Source organism: Ursus maritimus, unplaced genomic scaffold, assembly GCF_017311325.1.
Source record: "Ursus maritimus isolate PB19 unplaced genomic scaffold, ASM1731132v1 scaffold_6, whole genome shotgun sequence".
Taxonomy (NCBI): domain Eukaryota; kingdom Metazoa; phylum Chordata; class Mammalia; order Carnivora; family Ursidae; genus Ursus; species Ursus maritimus.
This window is the reverse complement of record NW_024426774.1, coordinates 72,712,026-72,729,505: the sequence shown is the minus strand read 5'-3', so window position 1 is coordinate 72,729,505 and position 17,480 is coordinate 72,712,026. Positions and strand designations below refer to the sequence as shown.

The 17,480-nt window shown below is 38.1% G+C and overlaps 1 protein-coding gene across 2 annotated transcripts in view; it reads left to right on the top strand.

Moving 5' to 3' along the window:
• PPM1B (protein phosphatase, Mg2+/Mn2+ dependent 1B) overlaps positions 1-17,480 on the top strand; it is a 72,344-nt gene that overhangs the window by 37,538 nt on the left and 17,326 nt on the right. For both annotated transcript variants that reach the window (XM_040623519.1, XM_040623518.1), the window contains exon 2: positions 10,535-11,394. In XM_040623519.1, coding sequence (XP_040479453.1) covers positions 10,549-11,394 — 846 coding nt within the window. In that variant the 5' untranslated portion in view covers positions 10,535-10,548. The remainder of the gene's footprint in view (positions 1-10,534; positions 11,395-17,480) is intronic.

Sequence of the window (17,480 nt, the reverse complement as noted above, 5' to 3'; positions counted from 1 at the left end):
AACACAAGCAGGGGGAGTGGGAGAGGAGGAAGCAGGCTCAAAGTGGAGGAGCCTGATGTGGGGCTCGATCCCATAACGCTGGGATCACGCCCTGAGCCGAAGGCAGACGCTTAACCGCTGTGCCACCCAGGCGCCCCTGGAATTTATCTTTAAATCTCTAATGTGCTTTTTAATTTTTTTAGAAGATTGATTTATTTATTAGAGAAAGTACAGGGGGTTTAGGGGCAGAGGGAGAGAGAATCCTAAGCAGGCCCCATGCCCAGCACAGAGCCTGACATGTGTTATCTCACAATCCACGAGATAATGACCTGAGCCGAAACCAAGAGTCGGACACTTAACTGATTGAGCCATGCAGGCGCCCGTTTGTTTGTTTGTTTCTTTCTTTTTTTCTTTTCTTTTCTTTTCTTTCCCCTAGGTCTAGGAATTCTGTATGCCATTACTGAAGGTGAAATGTAACTCTTTCATTCCACTACTCCAACCATACACATATGCATACTCCCCCATACGTCCTCATTTTTTCAAAATAGGATTGCCCCCAGTTGAGACCAGTTGGCATTCTGATTTTTCAGTTTTTGAATTAAACCTTTTTCTCTCTGATAGCTTTGGCTCTTATACTATCTCCAGTGTTCTGAAATTTTTGATGTACCTTTGTAAATGTCTGTTTCCATCCACTGTGCTTGTGTCAGGATGAGCTCTTTCAGTTTTGAAATTCATGCCCACCCTTCAGTTTGGATATTATTTTTATGAACTGTAGGCATACCTCATATTATTGAGCTTCACAGATACTGTGATTTTTACAAATCGAGGGTTTGTGGCAACTCTGCATTAATCTGGACTCTCCGCACCAGTTTTTTTTTTTGATCATTTGTTCACTTTGTGTCTCTATCATATTTGGTAATTCTTGGAATATTTCAAACTTTCCCATTATTGTAACTGTTATGGTGATCTGTGGTCAGTGATTGTGATTCGTTGAAATCTCAGATAATGGTTAGCATTTTTTAGCAATAATGATTTTTTTTTTAAAGATTTTATTTATTTATTCGACAGAGATAGAGACAGCCAGCGAGAGAGGGAACACAAGTAGGGGGAGTGGGAGAGGAAGAAGCAGGCTCCCAACGGAGGAGCCTGATGTGCGGCTCGATCCCAGAACTCCGGGATCATGCCCTGAGCCGAAGGCAGATGCTTAACCGCTGTGCCACCCAGGCGCCCCAGCAATAATGATTTTTACTTATTTATTTGCTCAAGCACTGGGTGGGGGTGCAGAGGGAGAGGAAGACCCTGGGATCATGACCTGATCCGAAAGCAGATGCTTAAGCGACTAAGCTCTCCAGGCGCCCTAGCAATAAAGTTTTATTATTATTATTTTTTTAAGATTTTATATATTTATTTGACAGATTGAGTGAGCCAGAGAACACAAGTGGGGGGAATGGCAGAGGGAGAGGGAGAAGCAGGCTCTCCGCTGAGCAGGAAGCCCAATGCGGGGCTCGATCCCAGGACCCTGGGATCATGACCTGAGCCACCCAGGTGCCCCTAAAGTATTTTTAAATTATGTTATACACATTGCTTCTTTAGACATGTTGCTGTCGCATACTTAATAGACTACAGTATAGTGTAAACATTTTTATATGCCCTAGGAAACCAAAAAATTCATTTGACTCGCTTTTTTGCAATACTTGCCTTATTGCAGTGGTCTGGACCCAAACGTGCAATATCTCCAGGGTGTGCCTGCCTTTCTTCTCTTCAGTTTTCTCTATTCTCTTACTCCCAGTTTTTGGCTCTTGAACCTCCTGGGCTGACCCTCTCCTATTGTACCATCTGTCTTGTGGCTATAATTTCTGGGCACTTCCCTCAACTTTCATTTTCCCAGCTTTCTCTTCGATGATTATGTTTTCACTTTCCAGGAGATCTTTTAGTCCTCTGTTTTATTTTTCCTTTTAATAACATCCTGTTATTTCATGGATTTAGAATCTCTCTTACCTTTCTGAAAGGAGTTCCTTCCTCCTCCTTTTGTGATTAACTTTTCTTTGCCCAGCCTACTCCCTTTCTAGGTTTTTCTTTTCCAAGCTGCCTGTTTCTGCTTGTTTTGGCCCTTCTCTCTTTTATTAGGGAAATTCTTCTATGTCTGGCTATGGACTGTCTGCTTATATTTTAAAGTGGATGTTGAATAGCTGATTGGAAGCTCTGTGTCTGTCTATGGGGTTTGTTGGCTATGGGATTCACTGTGGGGTGATTTGACCTATTTTTTTTTGAGTATCCTCCAGGGTCAGTACATAAGATCTTTCCTGTAGAACCTGTGAGATTCTAAAGAGTATAAGTAAACCTCTTCTCATCTTTATTTAGAGGGTGTACATTTGATTGAGAGCGTTTAGGGAGTTGCATGTCTGAAAAAGGCTAGTGTATCAAACAATAAGTATATAAACTTTTATTTAATTTTATGTTTTCAGGCTAGTTTCCAGCCCTGATCTCTCCCTGGTATTCTCCAGTTCTAAAGGTTCTGTTTTACATTCTTCAGAAGTAAGCTTCCATCTCTTTCTGGGGTGAGGGAGTAGTATTCCTTCATTCAGCTACGCTGACCCAGAGAGGAGAATTCTGGGAAGTCCACATCCTTCTTCCAGTGTACTTTCAATTGGTCCTCTTGGTTCTGCCACTTCCCAGGCTTTGCTTTATCTCCGTGGACTTAAAAGTCCCTCATCATGGTTTTGTGGGATTTCAGAGAGGTGTTCTCCACTGAAATGTTACTCCCTTCTTTAGTCAGCAGTCATTCTTCAAGGCAGACAGTGCCCAGCAACATGGAGAAGCGTTGACTTTCTTTACACAGAGTATATAAAACTAAACTTCTTAAAAAGATAACCATGCCAAATTAGTGACTCCTTCCTTTAAAAAAAAAAAAAAAAAAGTAAACTCCATGGGTGAATAATGAAAACATAGTAACAAGCAAGCTTAGTTCTGCTTAATGGTAAATTTAGATAAGAAGACTGCCTTTGGTTTGAATAAAAAAGTTGACATTGAAACTTGGTACCATATGACATAGGCAAATACATTTGGAATGATGTAAATGTTACCATTTAATATAAGGCTTGTGTGTGACACGACTTCCAGGAGTTCTGAAAGGTGATAAATACTTTTGATTGGAGTAGTTTGCAAGATCTCCTAGGAGAGAACATGCTCGACTGAGGTTTTGGTTTTTTTCAAGTTGGAGGAGAGGATATGGTTGTGATCATTTTGGGAGCCTTGGTCAGTAAGCCTACATAAGTTCTCCGACTTTCATTCAGAAAGTGAGAAAACTGGTTAAAATCCTTAATTTATTTACTTAACTTTATTGTACTTGACTTATTTATGTTTTTCTGATACTGCAGGTGAAACACACACTTGCCCAGTGGTACTGAACTATGCATTGTGAGCTGTATTTTGGTCTTACGATGTCATATGATTTTATATTTGTTGGCAGCAGTTGGTAGTTTACTTACTACTCAGACTCTGACCACATAGAACTTCAGAACAGGAAGAAATGCTCAGTATTGTTTTGTACAGCTTTTTTTTTTCTCCCTAGGAAAACAGATATTTGGTAGAGCCAGGAGTCAAACTCAGTGTTCAGGCATTCTGTTCCTTGTTTCCTTCAGTTCATTGTCTTAAGATGGTATGTTTATTACGTGTGTTGGTATTTTGGGTACAAGTTAATATACTTTTATTTATTATTAGAAAATATTAATTCTTCTACCCCACTACAGATTTCTTGGTTCTTTTGGGACCATTTCGTTTAGTCTTTTGAGATTTAGATATGTGTGTACTCAAACATGTAGATAGTTTTCTGGATTTTCTATTGGATGAAGCTTTCCCAGATTATTTCAATAAATTATGGCACTTGGTCATAATAATCTGCTCTAACAGATGTTCTTATATTTATATGAGAAAATTTCCATGGCCAAACCTTATAGATGATCCCATGAAATGAACTGGTAAAATGACTTTATGACTATCATGTGTGAGCAGACTGTTGCTTCTTTAAAAACAGAAACAGGTCCAAGCAGGTAGGAGTGGCCAGAACTTTTCATTCTCAAGTCTTTTGCCTAAGCCAAAGTTTTTCTTCCCTTTGGGAGACTATGCCTTATTACTACTGCTTCTTGTTATTACTGACTTAAGGGAGACAGAACATTCAGTGTGACTTCAAAGCCCTCTCTAGAACATGGGCGTGAGACTTTCCCCCCTTGATTTGGTATAAGATAATTGAGATAAGGTAAGTACTTTTCCAGCTATATTAAAGATAGAGGAAATCCTGGGGCGCCTGGGTGGCTCAGTCATTAAGCATCTGCCTTTGGCTCAGGGCGTGATCCTGGAGTTCTGGGATCGAGCCCCACATCAGGCTCCTCCACTGGGAGCCTGCTTCATTCTCTCCCACTCCCCCTGCTTGTGTTCCCTCTCTCGCTGGCTGTCTCTCTCTGTCAAATAAATAAACAAAATCTTAAAAAAAAAAAAAAAAAAAGAGGAAATCCAAAGGAAAATAAGCATATAGTACAATAACCAAATATATAATGTAGTTGATTACTTGTCTTCTGGAATGCACAATTTCATTCAGATAGTATAAACCCTGGATTGCATTATTGTGGTAGACACCATTTTAACATCCGTTACCCTAGATCCCCACACCTGGATGCTGTCCTCCCTGAAAGTCTTTCTCTGACAGAATGAGGCTCTTCTGTGATGCTGGAATGATTAGTTCAGTTTTGTTTTGTTTTTCTTGGGTGTGGTGTTTCTCTTTTCAGTGGAATACAGTGCATGTCTCTATCTTTCATGGAATCTACTTCAGTTCTAGGGAGGATATGGCCTTATGGTAAAGGCCGTGCACTGTATTATTTACTACTTACTGGGAATCGAAGTGTTCCTTTGTTAAACCACTTCTCTCAAACTAGTGTTTAAAAATAATCCTCTAACATTTATGCTAGTACTTGTTTTGGCGGGGAAATAAACATACTATTTTGGGAAGTAGGAGGTATACACAGAGGGACAATTAATTATGCAAAGTAGCATATACTGAATGGATGGGAAAGAAGTAACTATTAATGAAGTTTAATAGAGTACCATGGAGAAAGGATTTCTGGAAAAGGTAAGACTCAAATCTGACGTTTCTGGAAGGATGTAACTTTGCATCATAGGTGAGGATAGTTGAGGGGGGAGGGCACAATTTTAAAATAATTTAGTGTCCAAATTATGGTAGAATAGTCCTGCTTTTGAATTGAGGCTGTATTAGAATCCGTTATTACAAATGTTTGGTGCAATACTTGTTTTTTCCTTCACTTCTATAAGTTACTTGTTATTTGAAAAAATGAAGCTATATTCTTTGATGACCTATTATTAAGTGTTTCCTACTGTGCTGTCAGTTTTTTTTATAAATGTGAAATGTATTTGGGCTTGATTGTAAACTGAGGGCAGCTTTGAAGTAAGTGTGTCCTTCTTGGAATAAGATTGATGGGAACAAATCAGTCGTAGTCTGTCAGCTAAGGTAAAGGACCTAGAACTTTAAATTCAAAGGAATTTTTTAAAAACAATGCTTCAGATAATTTTTCTTGTTAGAGAGTTTATCATCAAAATAATTGTTAACTAAGTGCACTATATTTAATGCTTTTAGAAATAGCAGTAAATTTTATCCATTGAATCTGGGGTGTTTTGTAATCAGAGACTAGCCATTTTGCTTCTCCAGCAGCTATGAATCCAGTTCAGTCCCTAGACATGTTCAGGTGGAAAGGGAGAAAAACGCCTCTGTCCTATGGATTCATTGGACCTAAGGAGTAGAGGTGATTGTGAATGATCCTAAGTAAGGAAGGGTAGAATTCTCACTTCCTCACTTGTGTTCATCGTCAATGGTATTACCTTGAAATTTACATGTGATTATGTTGATTTTCATATGATAAAGTTTTAATGAAGCTGCTTTAACAAGTGAGGAAGTGACTGTAAAAGATTCCTATAAAAAAATTAGATTGATTGTAATTATAATAAAGCACACGCAGGCATACACATAAAAAATGTTAGAACTCCTGATTCCAGTATAAGCGCTCATTCTAGGGTGAAAACTATGATATAATCAGACTGAAATTCAAATGCAAAAAAATCTGGGATTATCGAAGAAAATTGTTTGAAATACGGATCTATATTATTAGAACTGTACCTTGCCTGAGTGTATAGTGTTGCTTGACATGTAACTAAGTAATAGCATGAAATCATAGCAAGTTAGCAAGGCATTTAAAAATTAGGCATTCTGAGTATAAAAAACCTTTATGAGTTGTTTTTTTTTTTCAGAGATGTTTTATAAAGCCATCAACAGAGTACAAAACTGCACTAAATTATAAATGCTTACAAGGCCCTTTGAGGTTTCTTGTAGAGTAGTAAAAGATAGCCATATTACTGGGGAAACACTTGCTTTTTCTGTCTTGGCCAAAATGACGGAAATAACATGGAATGTATGGCAAAAAATTAAAGTGCATTTCTTTGTCATCAAATGCCTTTGAAACATGCATAGTATGCAGTGCTGATGTGAAGAAACCAGTATCAGAATAATTATACATTGTAGAAGATGTGCTTTACGATTGACATAACATACTTTCTCCTTAGTGTTTGCTAACTTGTGTTTCAGTAATGACTGTTTTTGGGAGGTGAATAGCAAAAGCAAAGAAATGCTAGGCAAATGTGTATTTTCAACAGTAAATGGGTTCTTTTTTTTTTTTTTTTTTTTAAGATTTTATTTATTTGACAGGCAGCGAGAGAGGGAACACAAGCAGGGGGAGTGGGAGAGGGAGGAGCAGGCTTCTTGCTGAGCTGGGAGCCTGATGCAGGGCTCGCTGGGATCATGACCTGAGCGGAAGGCAGACGCTTAACTGACTGAGCCACCCAGGAGCCCCTGTTTTGTGATTTTTGGTGGAAAAAAGATCATGTATAGTAACTGTCAAATTTGCATACTTTAAGTACTTGGGAATTTTGGTATATATTCTAGGAAAACTCCTACATGGACATCAAGGTGGTTCACAATAGCCCTGTTTTAGAATTTTAAAAAATGAAAAATAACTCAAATATTCATTGATAGTAGAATGGATAAAAATTGTACATGAGCATATAGTGGCATATAGTAAACTATGACTCTGCATCAATGTGGATGAATCTCAGAAATATAGTGGTGAGCCAGAAAAACCAAAAATACTAGAGTAACATATGTTGTACTTCACATCAGCATATATTGTCAAACATATAAAACTGTGCCTCAAATGGTTAAACTACAAGGGATACTGACGATAAAATTCAGGGTGATAGGTACTTCAGTGGTCTTGACGATGTTCTATTTCTTAAATTGTACAGTGGGACATAGGTGTTCATTTTATTACTCTTTAGCTATATGTATACATTATGTAACTCTCATACCTATGATGCTTCATGTTTAAAAAATTAAATCAGGGGGCGCCTGGGTAGCACAGTCGTTAAAGCATCTGCCTTCGGCTCAGGGCGTGATCCTGGCGTGCCAGGATCGAGTCCCACATCGGGCTCCTCCGCTGGGAGCCTGCTTCTTCCTCTCCCACTCCCCCTGCTGTGTTCCCTCTCTCGCTGGCTGTCTCTGTCAAATAAATAAATAAAATCTTTAAAAAAAAAAATTAAATCAGGAGCGCCTGGCTGGCTCAGAAGAGTGTTTGACTTTTGATTTTGGGGTGTTGAGTTTGAGCCCCACATTGGGTGTAAGAGATGACTTAAAAATAAATAAGTAAAACTTAAAAAAATAAAAATAAATCATTAAGGGACAACCCCAACTTTAAAATATCAGTTTGGGACTTTAAAATGACCAGTTTGCAGGGTGCCTGGCTGGCGCATTCGGTACAGCATGCAGCTCTTGATCTCAGGGTTCTAAGTTCGAACCTCACATTGGGTGTAGAGATTATTTAAGAATAAAATCTTTAGGGGCACCTGGGTGGCTCATTGGTTTACACATCTGACTCTTGATCTCAGGGTCACGAGTTCAAGCCCCACACTGGGCTCTGCGCTGGTTGTGGATCCTATTTAAATAAATAAATAAAATAAAATCTTTTAAAAAAATGACCTATTTGTGAAAGAATGCAGTCCCTGATAAAGCCAGTAGATGTACTGGTGACCCAATCTCAGTCAGATACTCATTTCCTGGACTTTGAATCTTGAGCAAGTGACTTTAGAAGGAGACAGACAGCAGGTAGGAATCATAGCAGTGAGAGCAGCCGCGGCAAGCAAGGCTGTTCTTGGTGTAACTTGCCAGTATTTGGCTCCTTTGTTTGGTACCGGAGTGGGGGGCAGGTACTCATTTGATGGTTTTCCAAAGCTGGCCTTCCAGGTTCCTTTTGATTCTTAATGTTCCCTGTAGTTTTCTATTGAAGACCCTTTTTTCCTTCTTTATTTATTCCTAACTTAAAAACAAATTTAGATATAGAAATTTCTAAACTATTGTTTTAATCTTTGAAATGAGGAATTCTTGTGAATTTTGAACCTATTTGTTGAAATGTAAAACAGTAGGACCTTAGTTGCAAGAGCATCAAGATGATGGAAATGACAACACATTTTCCCCCACAACTGAAAGATGGAGTTGAAAAGTGGTTTGAGGGGCGCCTGGCTGGCTCAGTTGGTGGAGTGTGCGGCTCTTGTTCTTGGGGTTGTGGGTTCCAATCCCACATTGGGGATAGAGATTACTTAAAAAAAAAATAGGGGCACCTGGCTGACTCCGTCGGAAGAGCACGTGACTATTGGGGCGCCTGGGTGTCTCAGTCGGTTAAGCATCTGCCTTCAGCTCAGGTCATCATCCCATTGTCCTGGGATCGAGTCCCACATCGGGCTCCTTGCTCAGCAGGAGCCTGCTTCTCCCTCTGCCTGCCACTCCCCCTGCTTGTGTGCTCTCCCTCTCCCTCTCCCAAATAAATAATTAAATACATAAATAAAATCTTTTTTAAAATAAACATATTCTATTACATTGCTATCAATACAGAATATAATTTTGTATTATACTTGAATGAAAAGTAATTTTATGTATTTTTAAAATCTTACCTTTCAGTATTCCTTTTTATAAATACTTGTATATGAATATACAGTATATGTAACTCATGAAAAATTATAGAACTGCTCTAATTTATAAATATATTCATGGTGGTTCATCAGGATTTTACAAGTAGAGATACACAGTTTTATTGTAAAGTTGGATTAATGGTCATAGCTGGAAAAGGTAACTCACAAAGATACCTAGACCCAAATGAAAGTCAGTTGACCCAGACTAGTGTCCCTCAGAATGGGATTCTTCAGTTGCCAGCATGCTCTTTGGAATGTCCCCATCCAAGATGTACTGGGGGGAAAATTCTTTGGGTATGTGGATGGGCTGTGGAATCTGCATTTTGAGCAAATAACAAACATTCGATGGTTTTACTGTTTCAAGTACTTGTTCTAGGCACGCTCCATCAACTCATTCTTCACTGCAACCCTGTGAAGTGTAGGCACTATTATCGTGACTCCCATATGACAGAGGGGAAGAGAAGGTAAAAGTGACTAATTCACAGGAGGAATTTGAGGTACAAGTGACTAAGAAACTTACTCAAGGTCACACAGCTAGTGAGTTGTAGGGCCAGGATTGTAGGTGGGAAACTACCAGGACATCTGCATGCTTATTTGGAGAACCACTACTCTGGTCGAAGTCATTTGAAATTGGAAAAGCTTCATTCTAAAATAACAGTGAAGTCAGCAGGGAGAGGGATGCATAGGAGTACTTTACAGTCCTGTGTGTGGATTGTAAGTCTCTGTCAGCACTGAGTGAAAGTTGTCCTCATGCTACTTCTTGGGTTATAAAACTCAGCAATGTTAGGTATGTTCTGTAGCACATCGTTAAAGACATACTGTTTTTAACAGAATCCAAGTAGTAGATTTTAGTCAATCCAAGTAAAGTTTTAAATTTGATACATAGTAAAGCTTTGATAAAATCAAATGTTTGTAGAATGGAGATTTTATGTTTTAAATATTGGCGTTGTCGTCAGGATCACTGGGGGGAAATATCTTATAATACATGCTTTTGGAGGTTTTTCTGAAATGTATTAAAGTACCTTAATATATAAGAAAAGATGCCACACCATTCTGAATATTCTCATGGTCAGTCTTCTATATTAAACCCTAGAGTTCTCTTACAAATTGAATATTTAAGAAAACTTAACCAGGTTGTGTTTCTTAGTTTTCCTTTCCTGGAACAGTGGTTTTCAACTTACTGCACATCTAAATCACCAGAGAGGCTTAAAAAAAATACTGATATCTGGGTCTCACCCCTAGAGATTCTGATTTAATTGGTCTGATGATTCTAATGTGCTAGGATTGAGAAACCACTGTTCTAGAATAAGGATGTATGGGGAACTTTTCTTGGTTTCTTTTTTGTTGTCCCAGTAAATTCAGATAATACTGAAAAATATACTTGAGATGGGAGTTACTAGAGAGTAGATGAAATATTGTAGATAATTCTCTGACAGATTTAAACTTACAACGCTTGACAATTTTTGTTTTCTTTCAGATTCATTATTAAACATGGGTGCATTTTTGGATAAACCCAAAACTGAAAAACATAATGCTCATGGTGCTGGGAATGGTTTACGTTATGGCCTGAGCAGCATGCAAGGATGGAGAGTAGAAATGGAAGATGCGCACACAGCTGTTGTAGGTATTCCTCACGGCCTGGAAGACTGGTCCTTTTTTGCAGTTTATGATGGTCATGCTGGATCTCGAGTAGCAAATTACTGCTCAACACATTTATTAGAACACATCACTAATAATGAAGACTTTAGGGCAGCTGCAAAATCAGGATCTGCTCTTGAGCCCTCCGTGGAAAATGTCAAGAATGGCATCAGAACTGGCTTTTTGAAAATCGATGAATACATGCGTAACTTTTCAGACCTCAGAAACGGAATGGACAGAAGTGGTTCAACTGCGGTGGGGGTCCTGATTTCACCTAAGCATATCTACTTTATCAACTGTGGTGACTCACGTGCTGTTCTGTATAGGAATGGACAAGTCTGCTTTTCTACCCAGGATCACAAACCTTGCAATCCAAGGGAGAAGGAGCGAATCCAAAATGCAGGAGGCAGCGTAATGATTCAACGTGTTAATGGTTCATTAGCAGTGTCTCGTGCTTTGGGGGACTATGATTACAAGTGTGTTGATGGCAAGGGCCCAACAGAACAACTTGTTTCTCCAGAGCCTGAGGTTTATGAAATTTTAAGAGCAGAAGAGGATGAATTTATCATCTTGGCTTGTGATGGGATCTGGGATGTTATGAGTAATGAGGAGCTCTGTGAATTTGTTAAATCTAGGCTTGAGGTATCTGATGACCTGGAAAATGTGTGCAATTGGGTAGTGGACACTTGTTTACATAAGGTATGTAAGTCTTTTTGTTATAATTCAAATACCCTGTTAATTTTGAAAAGGCACGGTAAGTAAAATGAACTAAACTTTAAAATTTTAAAAGCTTTTCATTAGGGACAACCTGTATGCTTTTAAATTATTTTCTTCACCAGAAATGATTTGGGCGGGTGGGGGGGGTGGACACATCCTCATTTGCTTCAACCTTCTAGTTTGAAAATTAAGTTTAATAAATTTGTGGCATTTGTTGTCGTTCAAGTACTTTATGGCTTGGTGCTGTGGCTGAGGCATCTATATAGAAATGTGCCTTTTGATTTAAATTCTCAATATTGGCAATAGTGGCCTTATGCCTGATTTTGAAGCAGTTTGATGAACTATGTATATGGTATATTTCTGTAATAAATATACAAAAGTTCAAAAGCTATGTATAATATTAGAAGATATGCCAGAGACCTAGGCTCAGTCAAGTTTTGTAATTTAGATCTGAGCCTCCTAGCACCTAATGTGAAAGCTGAAGTAAAAGTATGAATTGTGTATTTCTTATCATTTAGTAAAAGAAGCTTTCCTAGCAGCAGAATCAGAAAGGAATTTACATGTGGCTCGATATAAGTGATATATGACATGGGAGAGCCAATCTTAACTTTCATAGAAGATACCAGAATTCTTTTCCTATAGATGTTTTTGTCATCACTGATTAAAAATCAAAGACTAGTATAAAATACAATGCTGTCAAGAATTCCTGTGGATCAATAACATTTAGTTTAGTTTTGTAATGTTTCTATGAATCTTGATATAGTAATAGGGAAAGCAAATCCAGACTAACAGATATTTAGCAATTCCCTTGAATGTCTTAAAAGTATTCAGTAGTTTCAAGTGGGTTTTTGACAGTGCCCGTATAGCAGTCAGTTAAAATTTGAGTTACCTGGCCAGCGCCTAGAATATGTGAGTATTGTATGACTGATTGAAAAGATAAGAAGGCAATACTAACCTTTGGTTACATGAAATAAAGGTTCTGACTTATTTATTCTGTCTAGATTAGAAGTGTTTTGTCTCCCCACCACGTAAATTGCTTTTGGAAGGTACAGACATAGCCAAAAAGTTTCCAAAGAGGGATCTGTGAGTCTGTGGAAATACCCAGGTTTTCGTGAAGTGTCTACTTCTTTTTCATAGAATGGGAAGAGACAACTTCAGATAGACAAAATTTAAGGGCTAGTGTTTCCAACTGGCAGGTTTTTTTCTGAAAGGATTTTACATGATGATTCCTATAGCTTTTCTGTTTTTTTTTTTCCCTCCTTAAGCATACTGTATACTTTTTTTTTTTTTTTAACTTATCTGGATAAGTTAAGTATGAAAGTATCAATGATTGTCAGTGATCGAGTACTCTCTAAAAATGTCTTCTCCTTGGACTCTAAATGGAGAGATTCTGACCTGCAGCTTTTTGTAACAAAAGCAAGCAGATGGTTTCGCCTGCCTAGCAGATGAAGAAAGCATTTTCCCTGATTATAAAACAAGTATATACTTAGCTATTTAAAAAAAAAATTCAGGTAATCCAGAACATATAAAGAAATATTCAAAAATTTTGCCACTCACCTAAATTGGCTACATTCATTGTGTGGTATGTATCTTTCCAGTCTTTTTTGCCTGCCCGTGAGTATGTATAGTTTTATAAAAACGAAATCATTATACTTGTTATTCTACAGTATAGTATGCTTTTTTTGTTCAATGGTATGTTGTAGAGAGATGACCACGTCTGTAGGTGTCAGTCTAAATCATTTGTCATGGTTGTATAGTATTTTGTTGAAAGAATGGCATGAAGTTTTGAAGGGAATAGCCAAAATCTGTTAGGTCTGTAATTTGGAGTAAAAAAGAAGTTTGTATTGTGGACAAACTGCACTCCCCCTTCCATTGAAAGGATGTTAGTTTTCAGGAATTTTGACTCCACCCTTCTTGAATGGGGTCAAAATGATTCTGGTGATGGATCTTTGCTTGACAGCTTTTATTAGTGATTAAATAGTCCTGTTGATGGTATTAAATATCCTGGATTCCTAGAATCTCAGAAATGGTAAATGATGATAATTCAGGACAAGAGGTTGGAACACATGATTCATTGAATTTTAGTGAAAGTGGGCCACCATGGTTCCTTTCAATGAAGCTGCATTCAAATTGAAGTCAGTTTTTCGTTTTTGTTTTTAATTAGAGTGAGAGTGTGCGCTGGAGGGTGTAGGAGCAGAGGGAGAGGGGGAGAGAATCTCAAGCAGACTCCCCACTGAGCACGGGGCCTGAGGTGGGGTGTGGGGCTCCCTCTCACAGCCCGAGATCATGACCCGAGCTGAAATCAGGAGTTGGATGCTTAGAAGCTTAGTTAACTTTTGTGTTGAAACATAACAGACCTATGAATGTTTTGAACCTTTGCATGTTACTTAACAGATTTAAATACTAAATTTCCTATCCATTTCTGTTTTTCTGACTCCACAATTTATCACTTGTTCGTAGTGTAAAACCAAGGGTTAGCAATGTTATAAAACAATATTATTAAAATAGGGTATGATTGCTCTGAAATTTGAAAAATTGAATACAAAATTTAAAAATCCGTGGAAAGCACTAAATTTTAGCTCAGTGCTTGCGCTTAGCGATTGTTCCATAGGTGCTAGCTACTTCGAGAGGAGAGAGAGAGAGAGTAGATTGATTTTTAAGTAGAGGTTTCCCTGATAATAGATTTAAATGATGTGTTAATATTTTCTAACACTTCTAACGCTTATCATGCCCTAATAGTTTACAAGCACTTTTGTATGTTAACTCATGAAATCTTGGGAGATTGTGATAATCGTCATAATCACAATAGCATCAGTAAATTATTGCTTTCTATGAGCCAAATGCTACTCTAAGCACTTGACACATACCTTAATGCATTTAATTTTCACAACAACTGTAAAAGGTAGTTAGCATTATTATTGCTAATGATAATCTTTCTCAGGATTGCCACTTAGCAATATGAAGCGGTAAGTGTTGGATGACTGTAGTCAGGCATTACTCTCTTAAGATACTTAACTCTAGGAGAGAATAGTCCCTAAGAAAGCAGGCTTCCCATTGTATTGCCAGTGCTAGTAGCATTCTTGGTATTTACGCTAATTTCAGGTTGCATACACTACACGTAACTGCTGTTTGCATAGCCTTTCATAACTTAAAAATAACACTCATTTATCCTCCTAGTAACCTGAGGTGAACGAAGTAAAAATCTATTTGCAATTTGCAAGTAAGGAAATAGAGGTTTGACATTAAAAGATAGTTGTTAAGTTTATTTTGATGAGTGTTGAAACCCATACTGGAGTTCATATTTTCTGATCCAAGTTCGATGTGTCCATTGCCAGTATTTCACAGAGGGTTTGATGAAAATTTTTCCTGAATGGAAATACTAAGAGTTTCCTTTTCTTTTTTCAATAATTACAAGATTAATAAGAACATTTGTGAACAAATCCAAAGATGTTTGTATTTGTGTCCTTTTTAAAAATCTCACCCCCTTAGGCCCTTATATTCTTCCAAGGATATATGCACTGGCTGTATGAATATATATACATATCCACACAATTCTGTGTTTATTCATACAAACATATAGAAGTATAAAAACAGGGTTTTCTTTACCTTTTTTAAAAAATTTTTTGCAGTAGTGGATCATATTATGCATGTTGCTTTGCCACCTGCTTTTTCTTAAATAGTACAGTGTTCCTTTAAATTTTTATTTTTTCTTTTAAAATACTTTTTAATTTTCCTAAATTCAGTTTATATACCACTTATCAGAAGTTTATTTTAAAATATGAGATTGTACCTGATAGTTGGATGAAATTGAGGGAAAATTTCAGCTCACAACCTGAGCTGAAACCAAGAGTCAAGCCCTCCACTGTCTTCAAGCTTTGCTACATTGAATTTTAGGAGGTGGTGGCAAAAGTTTCTCAAGGCCTTTGTGTCTTACTGGCTTATTTTCCAAAGGCAACGCCATTCCAGATTAGTAACACAGCATAGAAAATGTACTCATACAGCCCCCAAAATTGTTTAGCTGTAAACTCAGGAGTTTTTTCCCTTATAGCTTTCAGAAAATATAATTCTGAATAACGCAAAAGTAGACATAGATAGTATTAGAGTAGAGTGTGGTTGGGTAGGGTATGGAGGGGAAGGACTGAATGTAAAAGTACAGTCTGTAGTGTAGCAGTTCGCGAACTTTCTTGGTCCCACGGTGCCCGAGTATCTCAGAATTTTTTCTCAGTGCTACTTAGCCATATTTATACTTAGCAGAAACAAGTATTATACAGTTAGAGCCAAACGTAATGAGTATATATATGTCTTAACAAAATAATACATATACATTGAAGAAAATCTTTTATTTCGTTCTTTAAGAAGCTGCAGTTACGGGGCACCTGGGTGGCTCAGTTGGTTGAGTGTCCGACTCTTGGTTTGGGTACAGGTCATGACTCACAGTGGTGGAATCTCTGTGGGATCGAGTCAGCGTGGGGCTGTGTGCTCAGTGGGGAGTCTGCTTGGGATTCTCTTTCTCCCTCTCTGTCCCTTCCTGCCCCCCCCCTTCTCTTTCTTTCTCTCTAAAATAAATAAATCTTAAAAAAAAAAAAAGAGCTATTGCAGTTACATACTGATGAGCTGTGTGTACCTGTTGTTCACTGCACGGCTTCTCAAATCTTGAAATCATTGGGTACGGCCACCCTCATTTCCTGTATCATGTTGATTTTTTTATGGGACTTGCATTTTATCATAGCACCTCTCAAGACCCCGGCTTGGAAAAGAAAGGTTGCCCTTGAAAGAAATGTAGTGTTATCAGATGTTAAAGCTGAGCTACTTCAGCTAGTTCGCAGCGTGTCCACAGATGGGGAGTACCACTCTGTTTCCCCTCATTTTTAAGATCTCTGTGAGTCCACTGTAGCACCCCGAGACTTTTTTTTTCTTAAGATTGATTTATTTTAGAATGAGAGAGGGTGGGGAAGGGGCAGAGGGAGAGGGAGAGAGAATCTTAAGCAGGCTCCGGGCTGAGTGCAGAGCCTTGGAGTGGTGGGTGGGTGCTGCCCAACAACCCCGAGATCACGACCTGAGCTGAAAACAAGAGTCAGTTGCTCAACTGGCCACCCAGAGCCCCTGTGAGAGTCATCTTTATGTAGAAATATAAGAAGCATCATTGGAATCACACATAGCTAAGGTGTAAATGTGAATTATTTCCTTTATTTTTTGATATTTAATCTTCTTGAAACTATATGTCAGTTAATTTCCCAACTGACAAGATGTAATTTTTATAACATAAAAACCTAATGGAAATTGTGTGTGTGTGTGTGTGTGTGTGTGTGTGTGTGTGTGTATAACTTTAGTGTCTGTGGTATAAAGCTTTTGCCTGACCTGTACTTACATGGTCAATTATGATTCCTGTGGAATGTATTGACTCTTCTGGGGGGTGGGGGGAGGATGCTATTTGGAACCATAGTGTGTTCGTGTGGATATGTATATATATTCATACAGCCAGTGCATATTTTCTAATACAAAGTCATTGTGAAAGTCTTGGTGGATTTCATTAAAGAATGAAATTAGTTTGGACCAGTCCTGATTTTTTGAAATCCTGGTTTGTTTTTTTTTTCAGATACGGAGAATCTGGTTATATACTCATGATATTTTTTCCCACTAAAGCATGGGAGTCTGTGGAAAGAGTTATTCTTTTTGAAGCCTTCTTAAGGCCTGACCTCTACTGTTTTCAAGCTTTGCTACATTGAAGTTTAGGAGGTGGTGGCAAAAGTTTTTTCAAGGCCATTGTGTCTTTTTGGCTGTATCATGTGGGTTCCAAAAAGGTGGCAAGTCTGAACCAGACAAATGTCTGCCTAGATTCTGGCCATAATGTTGGAAAAGACTAGAATGCACGTGGCCTTGGCTTTCTTCACTTGTGTTGGCGAACTGCACCATCAGACAAAGTGGCCTACCACCTCCATTGACTTAGTTTTTTTAGGTGGGGGTGGGTTGAAAAAGTCACTATTCTAAGTCACTGTTCTGTGAAACTCAAAGTAATACACCTATAGGAAAAGTTACGAGAACATTTTAAGTTTATTTCTCATAATCTC